This window comes from Cucumis sativus, chromosome 3 (assembly GCF_000004075.3).
Source record: "Cucumis sativus cultivar 9930 chromosome 3, Cucumber_9930_V3, whole genome shotgun sequence".
In the NCBI taxonomy this organism is placed as follows: domain Eukaryota; kingdom Viridiplantae; phylum Streptophyta; class Magnoliopsida; order Cucurbitales; family Cucurbitaceae; genus Cucumis; species Cucumis sativus.
In genome coordinates this window covers 26,728,543-26,743,947 of record NC_026657.2, presented here as the reverse complement: position 1 = coordinate 26,743,947, position 15,405 = coordinate 26,728,543, and the positions used below count along the sequence as shown (strand labels likewise).

Here is a 15,405-nt window from a genome sequence, read left to right as displayed (position 1 = left end):
TCATAAGCAACTACAGCTAGTTTTACCAGTTTTACCGTAGAGTGTTAAACACATTTAAACACAAATGCTTTAAAATAGTATTGAATTTTGAAATCCATCACTACTAATTAAACATATATCTGAAAACATTTGAGATTGACTATTCAAACTCTCTCATTATCCCATCAACATGTCACACACATCCTTCATTCTATAAATTTATATATAGTGGGGTTGGGTTTGAATAATAATGAAAGTGAGGGAAAGTGAAAGTAATTGAGATATATGGCAGCTTCAAAGTTCCCTTCATCTTTGTTAGTCTACTTTATAGTTATTGTATTTGTTGTGTGTATGCAAATTTGCAAAGGTAATCCAAAAATACCTTTGCCAAAATTACATGTACCCTTGTTTATCTTTGGGGATTCCGTTTTTGATGCTGGAAACAATAATTACATCAATACAACTTCCACTTTTCAATCAAACTTCTGGCCTTATGGTGAAACCTTTTTCAATTTCCCAACTGGAAGATTTTCAGATGGTCGCTTGATTCCCGATTTCATTGGTACGTACAAATCTAAATAATTCATGTGTTAGTTGTTGTTGATTTGAAATTATTGAGGAGTTGTTTAAAGATGAGGTTTTTGTTTTAATGTTTCTTTGTGTTTCCAATTGTTGGATGGACGGACTTTTAAAATTGATATATATTTGCAGCTAGATATGCTAATTTGCCATTCATCCATCCATATCTTAATCCTAAGAACAAAAATTACGTTCATGGAGTGAACTTTGCATCAGCAGGAGCAGGTGCTTTAGTTGAAACCCAACAAGGCTTTGTAAGTAAACTCTGCTTCTTCTTCTTCTCTTTTTCCTTTGAAGGAATCGCAGATAATATACCATAAGAAAATTTAAACTTAATTCATACATTTATATACTTAATAACTTTAGGGTTCCTTTTCGATAAGCACTCTGGAGATTTAAATTAGAAAATAAGACATTTCAAAAACATACAGTATTCAGCAAAAGTGACTTTTTTTTAAAGTTTATTTTAAATGATTTCTATCAAGTAATTTAAATAAACATGAGCTTTTTTAGAAACATTTTTTTACGTCAATCAAATCGGACTATTAGTTTGATGTATTTTATTGTTTCTCTAATATATATATATATATATGTTTCTATATGGTATAATTAATAACCTTAGGGTTGGGTTGGGTTGGATAATATTCTCAACCCAATTCATATTTTCGAGTTATTTGGGTTGGCAACCCGAATAGTTTGAATTTAGTTTCCAACCCATAAAATATGGGTTGAGTTGTCGGATTTATATTGTTTTATTTGTTTCGTATCTACTTTTTAATGGTTGTAAAGTACTAAATAGTTCTTTAAAAAAAGTTCAAAATGGTTGTATATTCAAATTTCAAACATACATAATTCAAAATTTCATACATACATAAACTCAAAAGTTTGAAGCATTCGTAAATTCAAAGTTAAAACATAAATAAGTTCAAAGTTCTTACACATAAATAAATCCAAAGCATTCAGAGTTACAAACATAAATAGAAATGTCGTACATGAAGATGAAGGAAAAGATGAAGACCTAATTTTTTAAGTTTTATTTTATTAAATAAATTTTTGTACATTCAAAGTTACAAATGGAAATAGGAATGTTTTGCGTGAAGGTGAAGGAGAAGAAGGAGACCTAATTTTTTAAGTTTTATTTTATTAGATAATATATATATATATATAATATTAATTTTGGTTAGGTTGGGTTGAACTGGATTTTTCAATCCTCCAACTTGAAACCCAGCACAATCCGAAAAATTCATTTTTTTTAACTCACATTTTAACCCTAATTCAATCAGTCCTAGTTGTCGGGTTCAACCCATATTCTTACGCCCCTAATAGATCATGGTATACACGTTCATATATTTTGCTAATTAATAGACCATATTTTGATATATATTTTACATTTGTTTATTTAATTATAAAATATATTAGAAATATCAATTTTATGGTTGTAATGGATGGTTGAATCCTTTGATTCACATATTATTGATGAATCGGTTGTGTATAAGATTATATGTCAAATATATATTTCTTGCACTAGAAACAAGTATTGATATGGGTCATCCATGTATTTTTTGTTTAAACTTCAAAGGTAATAGACTTGAAAACCCAGCTGAGCTATTTCAACAAAGTAACAAAGGTAATTGAAGAGATAGGAGGACATGAAGCAGGGGCCAAGGCATTACTATCAAGAGCTGTCTACTTAATCGACATTGGAAGCAATGATTATCTTGTTCCTTTCCTTACAAATTCAACCCTCTTTCAATCCCATTCTCCACAACAATATGTTGACTTGGTCATACGAAATTTAACCACTGTCATCAAAGTAGGTATACTCAAACATCCCAGCACTAATTCACTTTGTTCACTACTATTTGAATATATAAATTATCCCTCCACCCCTATCTAAACAAAATAAGCACATTCATGAAACAATCAAAATTAAAAGAATAAATGTTCCTAAAATTAATTTATCATTTTCACTCGTCACTCGAAAGATAGATTCAGCCACACCGTTTTTTACTCTTACATAATAAATGATTTGTGTTTCCAGGGAATTTATAAGAATGGAGGAAGAAAGTTTGCATTTCTTGGTGTTGGACCTCTAGGTTGCTATCCCTTAGTGAAGGCAGTAATTTTACAAGGCAAAGATGAGTGCTTTGATGAGATTACAGAACTTGCAAAACTGCACAACACACATCTTTACAAAACTCTCCTGCATCTTGAAAAGGAGCTTGAAGGATTCGTATATACTTACTTCGATGCTTTCACGGTTGTCATCGAACTCTTAAATAACCCTGCTAAATATGGTAAGTAGAATTTAAAAAGCATTTTTATCATGCTTTAAATCAATTCAAAACATGAAAATTAGGTAGGCTATAGAGTTTAGAATTGAGATTTATGCAGAAACTTTTTGTATTGAGTATTTTGTCATTTAGGCTCAATTAGAAGTTTTTAGTTTCTTGATTACATGGGTAGATGACATTAAACAACTCTAAAGAATACTAAATAATGACCTACGAATTTAATAGACACACTAGAAAATTACAGGACCTTGCATATTCCTAGAATATATATCTTCTAGGACAATTATCTTTGCATATTCGAAAAAGTCATACTAAAGAACTTAAAAGGATGATACGTACTATTTGGAAATTACAGATGTGCATTTAACATTTACTACCTCTACTTGTTCTTATACTTATGTAGTAATTTATATTTCTTCTTCTTTAGATTATATTGTTTAGTGTTTGAGTTGGATCAGTTACTGGAATTTGATGTGTTTTTGGTAAAGGTTTGAAGGAAGGAAAGGTAGCATGTTGTGGAAGTGGGCCATTCAGAGGATCTTTTAGCTGCGGAGGAAGAAATGGAGAAGAGTATAAGTTGTGTAATAACCCAAGCCAACATTTATTCTTTGATGCTGCCCATTTCACTGATAAGGCAAACCAATTATATGCTGAGCTGCTATGGAATGGGAATCTCCAAACCATCAAGCCTTACAATCTTAAAACTCTATTTCATGTTTAAGTGTCGTTTGTGAGATCCGCGCCATCCCATTGAACCTCTTCCTATCAATGCAATAAGTTGGGGGTTCATTCCTTCTAGTAAAGTGTGTGCGCTTGTGTGCAAAACTATTGTAATGTATGTGCTTAACTTACCCAAATTATGAGTGTTCAGTTGTATCTCTCTTCATCCGAAGATAAAAGGTTTTTTTTTTCTCTCGTATACTTTTCCTGTCATTTGTGCTGAAATAAACTACAAGAATTTGAGAAACTCCCATGTTTAAAATAGTTGTTGGAAGATAAGGAGTTGGGAGAGACAGTATCTCTTGACGGCGATCATAACACGTTGGGAGTAATTCACAACTCCCGACACAACATATAGAGATGGAAACTAGAAAACGAAAATTAAAAACTAAGGGGGAAACTCTTGATGACTTAAATTAAGGCGTTGAGAGTTTTGGGGTGACTCCTGACAGCTAATTAAGCTGTCCAGCGTTAAAAGGGAATTCTCGAGGCAGTACGAAAGGTATTAGAAGTTTCCTTTTGAAAACCATCTTCAAATATGTAATTTTATAGATCTGAATAAGGATTCCAACATTCGTCTGTCGAGTCGAAAAAATTGGTTCATGAACATTTTCGTCACTCCTCTGATGTCCGACCACTGCGGTCCTCTCGTTGTTCGACACTGCCACCGACCATCTTTCTCCATTTTGCGAATCTTTCTCTAGTTGATTGGTAGAAATCTTTGCTCTCGTTTTACCATGGATTATGATTATTTGAGATAAATTGTTGTGTAATGATTTTGGTTGTGATATATGTTGTATTGAAGTTGGTTAATGTATGATTGTAGTTGGTCTGAGGAGGTTAAACTTTGATTTAATTTTGATTTTGCTAGACATGATTTTGCTACTTGTAACTTTGATCTTTCTAGATTTATTTTCTTGAGTTATTTTATCTTAGGCCAGTTGTATGATTGAGTTGATTGTTGTGTTGAGGGTGGGTTATGAACTTTTTGGTTAACGCAGGGTGTTTGCTTAACTTGTTGGTTTAGGGGCGAATGATTTCGCTTAACTCTTTGTTGCTTAGCTTTACCTTATTTTGGAAAGTTGAATGGGGTTTTATGGAACTTTTTAGTTGAAATTTTGGATTTTTTGAATTTTGTAACAATGTGTTTTACTTGGTGTGATTGTAGGTAAAGAGTCGTTTAAAGATGACGTCAGAGATGATTTTTCGAGATGACATCTTTTCTTATTTATTTATTAACTCAAATGCACTTTGTAGATCATTATGTAAGCCTTTTTATAATTTTCGTTAAAATACATTATAATTTTGTATACATCACCTTTGTGTTACAATTTTGTCGTTATTTAATATATATTGTTTGGTTTGATTAATATAGGTTTTGACGAAGTGTTAATCTTTCTTTGGTATCTTTGTTGGAGATCTAACCATATATTTCTCGAGTTGAATCTACAAAACAAATGGTGGCGACAACTTCTTTTGAAATAGAGTTCAAAATCCATGTCGTGACAATGTTGTTGTAGATGATCCAAGAGCTTCACAGAGTGTTAGTGGGGCAAGGTAGGGTTCCATCAATGAAGCGAACTTTGTTTTTTACGGTGAGGCCAAGGTGAATGCTCGATTCCAGGAAGTGTAATTTGATTCTATTAGAAGATCAGAAACCAAGATTAGGTTTGTACTATTGGAATGATGAAGATAGTATGAGTTTTCATACATTGCGGTGATGGAAGGAGATTCTGGAATGGGGTTGGTGGTTGAAGATAAGCCTTCAGAAGCACCGGATGAAGAATGTTGAAGAGTGGGGTTTGTCTTAGCCATGGTGGTGATTGAGGAGGATTTAATTCTCAACTGATACCATATTGAGCAAGAGTAAATAAAGTATTTATTGATTCATTAATGATGTATGAGGGCATATAAACAGTCAATTGATATAGCAATTATAAGTAACTAAATAACAGCTTCGTAACAACATTGAACTACACTAATACACTTGCAAGAAAGAAACTTTTATTTAGAAAATTTACAAACAAATTGATACTATTAAGAGAGCATTCTTTTACTCTCTAAACACTCACTCGCTTTTACTCAAAGTTTCTTATTAATTCTCTTTCTCTCTTCCTTTTTGCGTACTTTGTTTGCTTTTTTTTTCTTTGTTTGGTTTGTTTGGTTCACAAATGAGGATCACACCTCTATTTATAGGCATGAAATCTTTTGAACCCAAGTCAATGATTTATCTAGAATTCTAACTATTGTTTTTAGATATTTTTTAATCTCATTTTTATCTAAATAAATTCTAGAATTCCTTAACCTAAATAAAATTTGGGATATTTCTAGGTTTTTTTTCGTTTGAGATATTTATTTACATCATTTACCATAATTTTAGATATTTTATCTCATCCTTATCTAGAAGAATTCTCTAGAATTTCTTAACCTAAAAATATAAGATTTTTCTAGATTTTTCTTTATGATATTTGTTTATATAATTCTAAAAATTTATTCTACACATTTATATTTCAAGAACATTTTAGTTAGTGTTGCTAGATAAAATTACCAATAGTAAAGATAACAGAAGTAGAAACAATAGTAACACGAGGAGTTAGTAACCCATTTCCACTACAAGAATTTTATAACTTTTTTTTACAACGAAAAAAATGTGTTGATATAGTTTTATTGCATTAAAACATCTTCATTTTTGCCGAAGAAAATATATGCGTCGGCAAAAAGTTATATGGTTGTAAGAAAAAATTTTAAGTTGGATTTTTGCTGACGTTTATTTTAGTTTATGGTCACATATCAATGTGTAGACAAATATTTTAAATATTTTCCAATCTAACTTAGATGGTGAAAAAACCCTCACATTTTTATACATATTCATGACAACGCAAGGTTTATACGTATTTTGGATGCAAATAAGGTGGGCATAGGTTTTTTTAAGAAAAAAAACTTAATTTCTTGACCTTTTCCTTTTTCCCCCTTTCTTCTACACGTTCCCTCTTTTCTTCTTGCAGAACCCTCCCCGCTTTCAGGGTTTTCGGGTTTTACCTCAACAAACAGGTCATCAAACGGATCTCCTGCTCCGACCCCCCCTTGATTTTCTTCTCCCCAACGCCAATTTTCCTCTTCTCACGGACCCCTCTTCCAATGTCAATTTCACTACTCATCCAACGACTCCTCTGCTCCTTGTCCAACGTCTCCACTACTTCTTACTGAATGTCTCTCAACAACTGCCCTGCTTCCTGAAATCCTTGTCGACTAGCAGACCCCTCGCCGTTGTAAGTTCGATGTAGCCATTGGTAATCATTCTGACTGAATGTTGATAACTCTTATGGATATAACTAATGTTACACTTCAAAATATGCTATAATCTATTGAACTATATATATTATTGATATATAACGAAATATTAATTAAATATATCAGGGATTTAAAGTATTACCTATACACTTTTTAACTTGTTTTTAGAGCTATATTCATATTTTCACACTTTTAACCAACATTTTCGGTTCACATTGATATTAAGTTTGAATATCCATCAACTACAATAGGTTGATTTTTGGTCTAAAAGTCACACTTAGGCCATTTGCATCTTGTTTTAACCTTCACTTTAAAGCGTATGACACTTTTTTTTAGCTTTTTGGATGCTTTGTTGGATTATCATGTAGACACCTTATATATATATATTTTGTAGTGGTTTTGAGTTTGGTAATCACGTTAAGTTGTTTGTTCGTCGGTCGGTTTTAACACTCTTTAGGACATTTTTTAGATTTTTAGATGATTTTAAACATATTTGATAATTTTTTTTTGTCTTAAATTACATAAGTAATTTTTTTTTGGATGGTTTTACACTTTATGAATCATTTGTGTTAAAGTATGTAATTTTACTTATTTATTTTGATATTTGATTCATTTGAAACAAGTAGTTAAGATTTAGTATGTTCTTATTAAAATCATTTTAATGTTTCTTTTTCAAATTTACGTAGTTTAATTTGAATGAGAGAATTACTAATTATTTTAAGACTTTATGAGCTAACAATTTTCTTTGTATTTAATTTTTTTTTTTTTTTGTTCATTTTGGTATTGTGAAAATCAAGATTAATATAGCTCATGTATCTTGACACACTAATGAATTATGGTTTGTCATATTTTAACAAAGTATTAATGGTTGAAAATATTTTCATTTTTAAATTTTTTGTTGCAACGTTCGATATATTTTGTTATAGCCAGGAAATTCATTCTATATTTGAAAATTAATCTAGAAGCATACAATATCAATCATAAATGTGAAAAATTAAAAAAAAAATTACCATGTTTTTTGTGTGGCTAGAAATATGTTGGCAGCTAGAAAGCTCTAGCGACTTTTTATGCATGGGCAAAAAAGAAACAAATATTATCTATCGACACATCATCTGTGGCCAACAATCAAATTTCTATGCAAGAAAAATATTTGACACATGCATATATATATATATATACTTATGCCGATGAATTTAGCATGAGGAGAAATTTTCTTTTTGCCAATAAAAATATTTTCGTTGGTAGAAGTAGTTTTTATCCACGAAACAAACGATGCTAGAAAGTCTATTTTTTCCTACATGATGATTATTGTGGGTAAAAGACCTTTTTCGACATTTTTCTTAAGATATGCCCACGTTGCTCTGCGTCAGCAGATGCCAAAATTATTGTACTGCTTCAGTGATACAACACCTACATTTAGAGACAATGTGTCTATGAAAGATAATTCACAATTAAATAATTACAACGTTGTACTTATCCCTCGCCAAATTGGGTTTTCGGGAGATTATATATTAGATGTCTCCTACTTGGACTTGCCCATGACAATTCATAGAAGGTCACACCTTCGCATCTGCCACAAAGTTGTGTTCATGTAAATCTTAACATTAACTTTGTGATCAAAATTGTCTATCTTTGAGCCAACAGGTCTATTTTTTAGTGAATTTTATCAAGTTATTAACATTTTTTTTATTTCATAGTTTTTAAACATTAATTTTAAAACTCCCAAATAATCTATGTTGGCATTAATTTTTCACAACTCCATGATTCTAAAATATATTAATGGTTGATGTGAGAGTGACTTAAAAAACATACTTTTTAATTTAATTAAAATTAGTTTATTAGGGATAGAATACACTAATTCGAATAAATTAATTTAATATCGATGGAATACACGATATCTTGGAATGAATTCAAATATTTTTTTTAATAATAATAAACTTAAACTTATTTACTCAACACACTGTAAATCTATGGAAACTTCAAATGGTACCATTTTTAAAGATTGTGTAGCACGTTTATTTTGCTTCACAATATATGTTCAAGGCTTGATAAGATTTATATCTATGATGTTAATGATAGAGTATTAAAATATGTTAGAACTAATAACTAAAATTTCTTATGAATATATGTTTAAGGCTTTAATTTTTTAACTTTTTAAAATGAAATTACTATTTCAAATTGTCAAAGTGGAGATTTGTTTTTTCTTGAAATCAATACAAAATAGAGAATTTGTGCACATGTGGCTTGGTGATCAAGAATGACTTTTCCTTGCAAACGACAAAACATCACCTCTGAATTTGAAACTTCAACCAAATGTGTCATTCACAGGTCATGATCACAAGCATTTAAAATTTGCTTTCTTCTCGTTATAAATAAATTGTAATATTTGTGAACCCAATTTATGACAACACATGGCGAATTTAAAAGATTTGTGTTTATGTTTATTGTTGTTGTTCATCTTTTTTAGTGTTGGTGATTGTATTAGCGTTTGCAGGCAGGATCATAATGTGCCTCTTTTCGTTTTCGGGGATTCAATAGTTGATATTGGAAACAATAACTACATCAATACCAATTCCATTGCCCAATCAAATTACCCTCCTTATGGTCTAACTTTCTTCAAATATCCCTCTGGAAGATGGTCTGATGGCAGAGTTGTTCCAGATTTCTTTGGTACCAATCATTTCCATCTCTTTTCTGAATAACCCTTTTATCTATTCTTCTTCAATCGTCAAACTAGACATTTTTTTCTTCTTTTTGCTTTTCTGTTGGTTGGCAGCTCAATATGCAAACTTACAGTTGCTTCTTCCATATCTTTATCCTGGGAATAAGCGTTACATTGATGGCATAAATTTTGCATCAGGAGGAGCAGGGGCACTTGATGAAATCAATCGAGGATTAGTAATACTTTCTTTCCTTGTTCACTTTCATTTCTACAAAATTTGTTACTTTTGGATACATTAAAAATTATATTTAATGACGTTTGAAACAAGAAGTTGAGTAGTTTAGTTTAGTAAGTTGTTTGGTACTCAGGTCCACATCTTTGACAAAACAGATGTAGTCAAATATCAATTCATTCACAAAGTTAGATTATGATCATGACAGAAATTTTACTATTAGGAGGTCAGTATTGGAATTTGCTCCATCTATTTCAAGTAAGATATTCACACATGTATTGTTGATCTGTTGGGAGGTAATAAGCCTCAAAACTCAGGCAAGGAGTTTCAAGAAAGTGGAAAAGATATTGAGAAAGCAACTTGGAAAGACACAAGCAAAGACATTACTATCAAGGGCTGTCTACCTGATCTCAGTTGGGACAAACGATTATCGTACGTTTGCCTCGGATTCCAAGCTTTTCGATTCCTATTCAATCGAAGAATATGTTGATTTGGTGATTGGGAACTTGACCTCTGTCATAAAAGTAAAGCAATGGATTTCCCTATGTGTTGAGATTTTGATTTCCCCTGTTTCTAATAATACTCTGTTGGTTTAACATTGAACAGGAAATCTATAAGAATGGAGGAAGAAAATTTGTTGTAATGAATCTTTGGTCTTTTAACCATGTACCTGCTGTGTTAGAAGCAGTGGCATCACAAGGCAAAGACGCCCAATTGAAACAACTTAATCAACTTGTAGAAATGCACAACAAACAACTTTATAAAGCATTGCAAAAGCTCACTACAGAACTCCAAGGATTCAGATACTCCTATGTTGATTCCTATAAAGTGTTTGAAGAAATAACAACCAACCCAGCAAAACATGGTAAGTGAATTTAAGAAAATCCTGATGAATGTTGGTTTACCTTTATAACTATTCAATTAACTTTAAGCAGGTTTGAAAGAAGTGAAGAGTGCATGCTGCGGAAGTGGGATATATAGAGGAATACAAAGCTGCGGAGGGAAGGGTGATGTAAAAGAGTATGAATTATGTAAGAATCCCAAAGAGCATTTGTTCTTCGATTCCAACCATGGCAGTGAAAAAGCATATCAAATACTTGCAGAAATGGCATGGAATGGAGATTCAAATACTTCCACCCCAGTCAATGTAAAATCCTTGTTTCTTTCTTAGCCAATGTTGATGGACTGTTCGTGTAATGTTTACTGTATTCTTGCAATAAAAATAAATTAAACTTCATGGGAACATCTTAATACTGGATAACCAAGCTTCAAGAAATATTACACCTTTTTCAATGGTGGTAGTAAATAAAAAATCAAACGAAACACAAGCTCAGTATTTATAATTCAATCTTGAAGTGTTTGAGTCATTCAAGGAATATTATCAATTGGCCAAGATGATCGCTATGATCATGCTCATGCAAGGATCGGACCCATTGGGCCCATGATTTGAAATAGCATTTATATAAACGTTCATTATAGTTTAGGCATGTAATTTCTCTTATATCCCAAAAAATTGTACCAGGAAACCAAAGTTTAAGTCAAAATTTCAATCTCAAAATCTAAAAGTAGACTATGAGGGAAAAGACAAGTGAAGTTTGCAACCAAAAAAGGTGGAACCCCTACATAAACAAGCAAACTCTAAAACGATAAATCAAATTCTCATGGAAGCACCCCTTAAAACCAACTGGCAGCTGGGGCGCCACCTTCTGCTGAAGGTGCTGGTGGTGGTGCTGCAGCATCCCATCCATCTGATGCTATAGCTACTACTGCAAAAGGAAAAACCCAGAAAAGAAAAGTATCAAAAATGAATCCTACTAAAAATTTGAATTAATTTTTTAAACAAACTATCCTTTTATCTGTTGAACTCGGGCACATTAACCAACCTAACTATTAATTGCATTGTGCACGCCTAAAACCTTTTTTGAAAGAAAGAAGGTTAATGGTAACTGGAACGATAAGTGATACTTATAAACTTGAACCAAGTCTTAGGCAAAACACACCAATAAGCACAAAAATTCAAATAAAACATAAAAGAAAACTCGGGTTCAACCTGGCTCTTGGGTCCACTCGACATTTGAAACAGGTGGAACAACTACAGGAGCAGCATCTGGTGCTGGAATCAAATCGGGAGCACCCCACTGTGCATCAGAAATTTGTCCAGCCCATTGATCTGAAGCAACAAGGGGAGCACCACCATAATCTGCAATGCCATAATCTGGGGGTGCAACAGCCTCTTCTTCCTCTTTCTCCTTGGCCTCCTCAGGCTCCCGATAGAAAAACAAATCCACCTGCATAAGAAAACAGGTGCACAATTCAATCCAAGCTTTTAATTTAACTTCCAACAAACAAAAGCCAATTTCAAACTTCATCTCAGAACAGATTACTAAAGTTGAAGCAGATAATATAAAATTCTAGGCTTACCATCACATCCCATTGATGCCCTGCACGAATAGTTCCACGCATCTGCAGAACCATCCTTGCCAAAAGCCAGAAGAGACATCCTATGCTATGTTTCCCCTTGTTGTTTGCAGGGATCCCAATATCAACATACCGCATTGGTGAATCAGTGTCACAGAAGGCAATTGTAGGAATGTTTCCAAGGGCAGCTTCCTTGATAGGCTGCAAGCAAGAAGCCAACAAAGCAAGACAAAAATAGCAACAAGTCAGGTATAACTAAAAGAAAATGAAACTAAAATTGCAAAATAGAAGACCATCCTTCCAACTTGAGCTAAAAACGGAAAACAATATGGGTCTTCCAAAAGACTAAATCACCTGATGATCAGTTCTAGGATCAGTCAGTATCAGAAGACGTGGCTCATTGAATGAGGTCTGAAGTTGGTTGGTGAAGGTTCCAGGGGTGTGCCTCCCGGCTATAGCATGCGCACCAGTGTGCTGAGCAAACTTTAAGACAGCCCTCTGACCATAAGGTCTAGCGGACTGAACAATGATGTCTTGTGGATTCTCAATACCCACAATGACTCTGGCAGCCAGCTGAAGTTTCTCCCATGTCTTACCCAGGTTAATAATGTAGATTCCTAACGAAAAGAAATTAGCAAAAAAGTTCATTCATATCCAATGCGAAAATATCAATCCTCTTTGAGTCTAAAATGACTCAACATTCCACAAATTAAGAATCGTGTATTCAAACAACAGAGTCTGGAGTATGTGATTCAAATCTATAAACATATGAACCAACATTTTGGGATGAAATAAAAATAACATCATACGTTAGGTAAAACCGATGGTTGAATAATCTAAGATTATTAAACAGTGTCTCATTGGCAAATACAATAAAAACTAAAGATATTCAATCACATAACAACAGTCAGAAACCGACGCTGAATTGCAGATACTACCATGAAATTAACAAAATAAATACATACACTGATGAAACTATGACCGCTCTGGACATGAGAAATTGATATCCAAATATTAAGGTCATTGAGAAAAAGCAAGTAGAGAACAACAACGAGTGCACATTAGTACTGAAAGTTCCAGTGCATGAAAAAACACCGCAAAGGTTGAAAACGTGGAGAGCAGAATGAAAATCAAATGTGAAGATCTAAAAGTTAAAAGGAGTATTAAGAAAGTACCATCGTTGCGGCGCTTGAAAACGTAACGCTCCATTTGGAAGTCACAGTTCTTAGTGCCAAGATGAACCTCAGCCGCCAACATCATCTGAATGTCGGCCTCCTTCTGCGAGAGTTGACGTGGAGCTGTTGCAGTCGCCATGGCTGGAACTTCGTTAGGGTTTGGAAAATAGCGGAATATGAAGTTATTTGAAGGAGAAGAGAACGGCTGGCGAGGGTGGGAGATGAGAAGCAACTAGGGTTTTCTTCTTTTCCTTCGCCAAGTTGTTTTATGAAATGGGCTGGGCTTAACCTTTTTTATTTCTTTTTATGTTTTTGGAAACCATAATTTTCATGGTACATTTTTTAGAAAAATAGTAAAACTTTTTATCTTTTTTTAATTCACTAAATATTTAATAATAACACGTTTGGGGGAGGAAAAGAATTACGAACAAACAAAATTATGATAATCCTAGTATTATAATAATATATGTTTGCGGGAATGGATTATTATCGGAGTATTATTATAATATGTGTTTGGATGAAGGGTTATGAGTGTAGTATTATGATAATATGCATTTGGGGTTGGGAAGGATTATGTATTTTTTAGATTTTTTTTTTTAAAAGAAAGAATATTAATAAATTTATTTATAATAAATAATATTAATATATGTAATTATAATACATCATATTATTTTTTCAATACGATTTGCAATTTTTTGTTACGAACCCGAGATTAGTGAAACATTTGTTTTATAAAGAGCTTAGCGTGAGGGGCCTTTAAAATTAATTTTGTTTCCTTCGTGCACAAGTAACGCTTAAATTAGTTAGAGCATTGAAATAAAAACGATGTGTTGAATGAAATTGAAAAAAAATAAGTTCAATACATACTACGGTTTACATAATAGTTCATAAAACATACATAAAAATACGAAATTAGTTAGAGCATTGAAATAAAAATGATGTGTTGAATGAAATTGGAAAAAAACAAGTTGAATACATACTAGTGTTTACATAATAGTCCATAAAATATACTTAAAAATACAAAAAAAGCATATAGTACGTAGATTAAAACAACATACAGATAAGAGAACGGAAGATAGCGCAAACAAGTCAAGGGTTTTGTTTAGAATGACGCTGCAAAATGGAAACTTTATTTCGTCGGGTATATCAAGGAATCCTTTCATGTCTTCGATGTTATGCATCAATATATGTAATAAGTGACACATATCGATCATAGTCCGCTCCGGTATGGCCTGTAACTGGCGAATGACCTCTTGTCGTGTCGTGCTCGCATCTTGCAACTTGAGGTTGGGTCAGTCTGCAATGCAGTTTAGTTGTTCATTGTCGTACTGAATTGCTTTGCGAAGTACATCCCCAGTTTCTACGGGCTCTCCTCCTCGTTTCCGCTTAGACTCGCTAGAAACATTCCTACTGTCACTTTCGCGAGCAATTCGTGTGCCCATTACGTCGTCAGTAGACATGTTTAGTCCCTGACTGTACGTCGTATGGAACTTCATATCTTGACATCGTCAACAAAAAATCCATCGTAACCTCTTGGCACATTCGAGCCAACAGTGGCAAAGGTCTCTGCACGCATCCCATTGCACGATCTTTGCCAAAGACATAGGCAAGTTCGTTATAGTGGGGAAACGATCTATGCAAAAGGCCTTTCGCGGCCAGATGACTCTGTCTAGTACAAAAAATATTGTTAGTATTATTGTCGCTTATACTACAATAACAAATGACATAAATAATATTATACCTTGACCTAGTCGTCAAACACATCCTTCTCCATAATGATGCACTTTAGTTCATCATTCCACCTAAAGCCGCTGCAAGACAGGCCACACATCTTCGCTAGAGCATGGAATGTTCTCTTAAGCAATTTTTTACGACTATCAATAGTTGTTGCATGGATGTTACCTCCTACGCTCTTACATGTCATCATTCTTGCTACCTGAATAAGGTACCCTAGTCGAAAGGTCCCATTGTTAGACCTTCAGCCACCAGCGTTGACTAACTCGACAAGGCACTCGACCAGGGTTACCTCCTCCTCTTTCGTCCAACTATGCTTTG

The 15,405-nt window shown here is 33.2% G+C and overlaps 3 protein-coding genes across 4 annotated transcripts; 2 read left to right on the top strand and 1 right to left on the bottom strand.

Annotated features, from left to right (window-relative positions):
- The first annotated feature begins 245 nt into the window (after positions 1–245).
- LOC101215050 (GDSL esterase/lipase 2) lies at positions 246–3,819 on the top strand. The gene is made up of 5 exons (XM_004144426.3): positions 246–541; positions 691–812; positions 2,138–2,371; positions 2,600–2,855; positions 3,341–3,819. The coding sequence occupies exons 1-5, from the start codon at positions 265–267 to the stop codon at positions 3,571–3,573; spliced, it is 1,122 nt and encodes a 373-aa protein (XP_004144474.3). The 5' UTR covers positions 246–264; the 3' UTR covers positions 3,574–3,819.
- A 5,429-nt stretch (positions 3,820–9,248) lies between these two features.
- Positions 9,249–11,000, top strand: LOC101206778 (GDSL esterase/lipase 1). Its single transcript, XM_004144394.3, has 5 exons — positions 9,249–9,533; positions 9,640–9,761; positions 10,054–10,281; positions 10,364–10,622; positions 10,693–11,000. Exons 1-5 carry the CDS (start codon positions 9,275–9,277, stop codon positions 10,926–10,928), a joined length of 1,104 nt encoding a protein of 367 aa, XP_004144442.1. The 5' UTR covers positions 9,249–9,274; the 3' UTR covers positions 10,929–11,000.
- Positions 11,001–11,167: 167 nt separating this feature from the next.
- LOC101206533 (40S ribosomal protein SA) lies at positions 11,168–13,648 on the bottom strand. Of its 2 annotated transcripts, none has more exons than XM_004144393.3 (5): positions 13,351–13,648; positions 12,530–12,792; positions 12,179–12,376; positions 11,808–12,045; positions 11,168–11,523 (listed from the first exon to the last, which is right to left on the bottom strand). In XM_004144393.3, the coding sequence occupies exons 1-5, from the start codon at positions 13,487–13,489 to the stop codon at positions 11,432–11,434; spliced, it is 930 nt and encodes a 309-aa protein (XP_004144441.1). In that variant the 5' UTR covers positions 13,490–13,648; the 3' UTR covers positions 11,168–11,431. The 2 variants fall into 2 exon arrangements, with proteins under 2 accessions (XP_004144441.1, XP_031738662.1); XM_031882802.1 differs by having other exon boundaries at positions 11,203–11,520.
- Between the last annotated feature and the right edge of the window lie 1,757 nt (positions 13,649–15,405).

Excerpts from the sequence above, each read along its gene's own strand:
- LOC101206778 (XM_004144394.3), top strand. The coding sequence starts at position 9,275 with ATGGCGAATTTAAAAGATTTGTGTTTATGTTTATTGTTGTTGTTCATC. Across the intron at positions 9,534-9,639 it reads AGTTGTTCCAGATTTCTTTG|CTCAATATGCAAACTTACAG; the intron begins GTACCAATCATT and ends GTTGGTTGGCAG. Across the intron at positions 10,282-10,363 it reads ACTTGACCTCTGTCATAAAA|GAAATCTATAAGAATGGAGG; the intron begins GTAAAGCAATGG and ends AACATTGAACAG.
- LOC101215050 (XM_004144426.3), top strand. The coding sequence starts at position 265 with ATGGCAGCTTCAAAGTTCCCTTCATCTTTGTTAGTCTACTTTATAGTT. Across the intron at positions 542-690 it reads CTTGATTCCCGATTTCATTG|CTAGATATGCTAATTTGCCA; the intron begins GTACGTACAAAT and ends ATATATTTGCAG. Across the intron at positions 813-2,137 it reads TTGAAACCCAACAAGGCTTT|GTAATAGACTTGAAAACCCA; the intron begins GTAAGTAAACTC and ends TAAACTTCAAAG.
- LOC101206533 (XM_004144393.3), bottom strand. The coding sequence starts at position 13,489 with ATGGCGACTGCAACAGCTCCACGTCAACTCTCGCAGAAGGAGGCCGAC. Across the intron at positions 12,793-13,350 it reads TTTCAAGCGCCGCAACGATG|GAATCTACATTATTAACCTG; the intron begins GTACTTTCTTAA and ends TCTTTTCGTTAG. Across the intron at positions 11,524-11,807 it reads CGAGTGGACCCAAGAGCCAG|TAGTAGCTATAGCATCAGAT; the intron begins GTTGAACCCGAG and ends TTCCTTTTGCAG.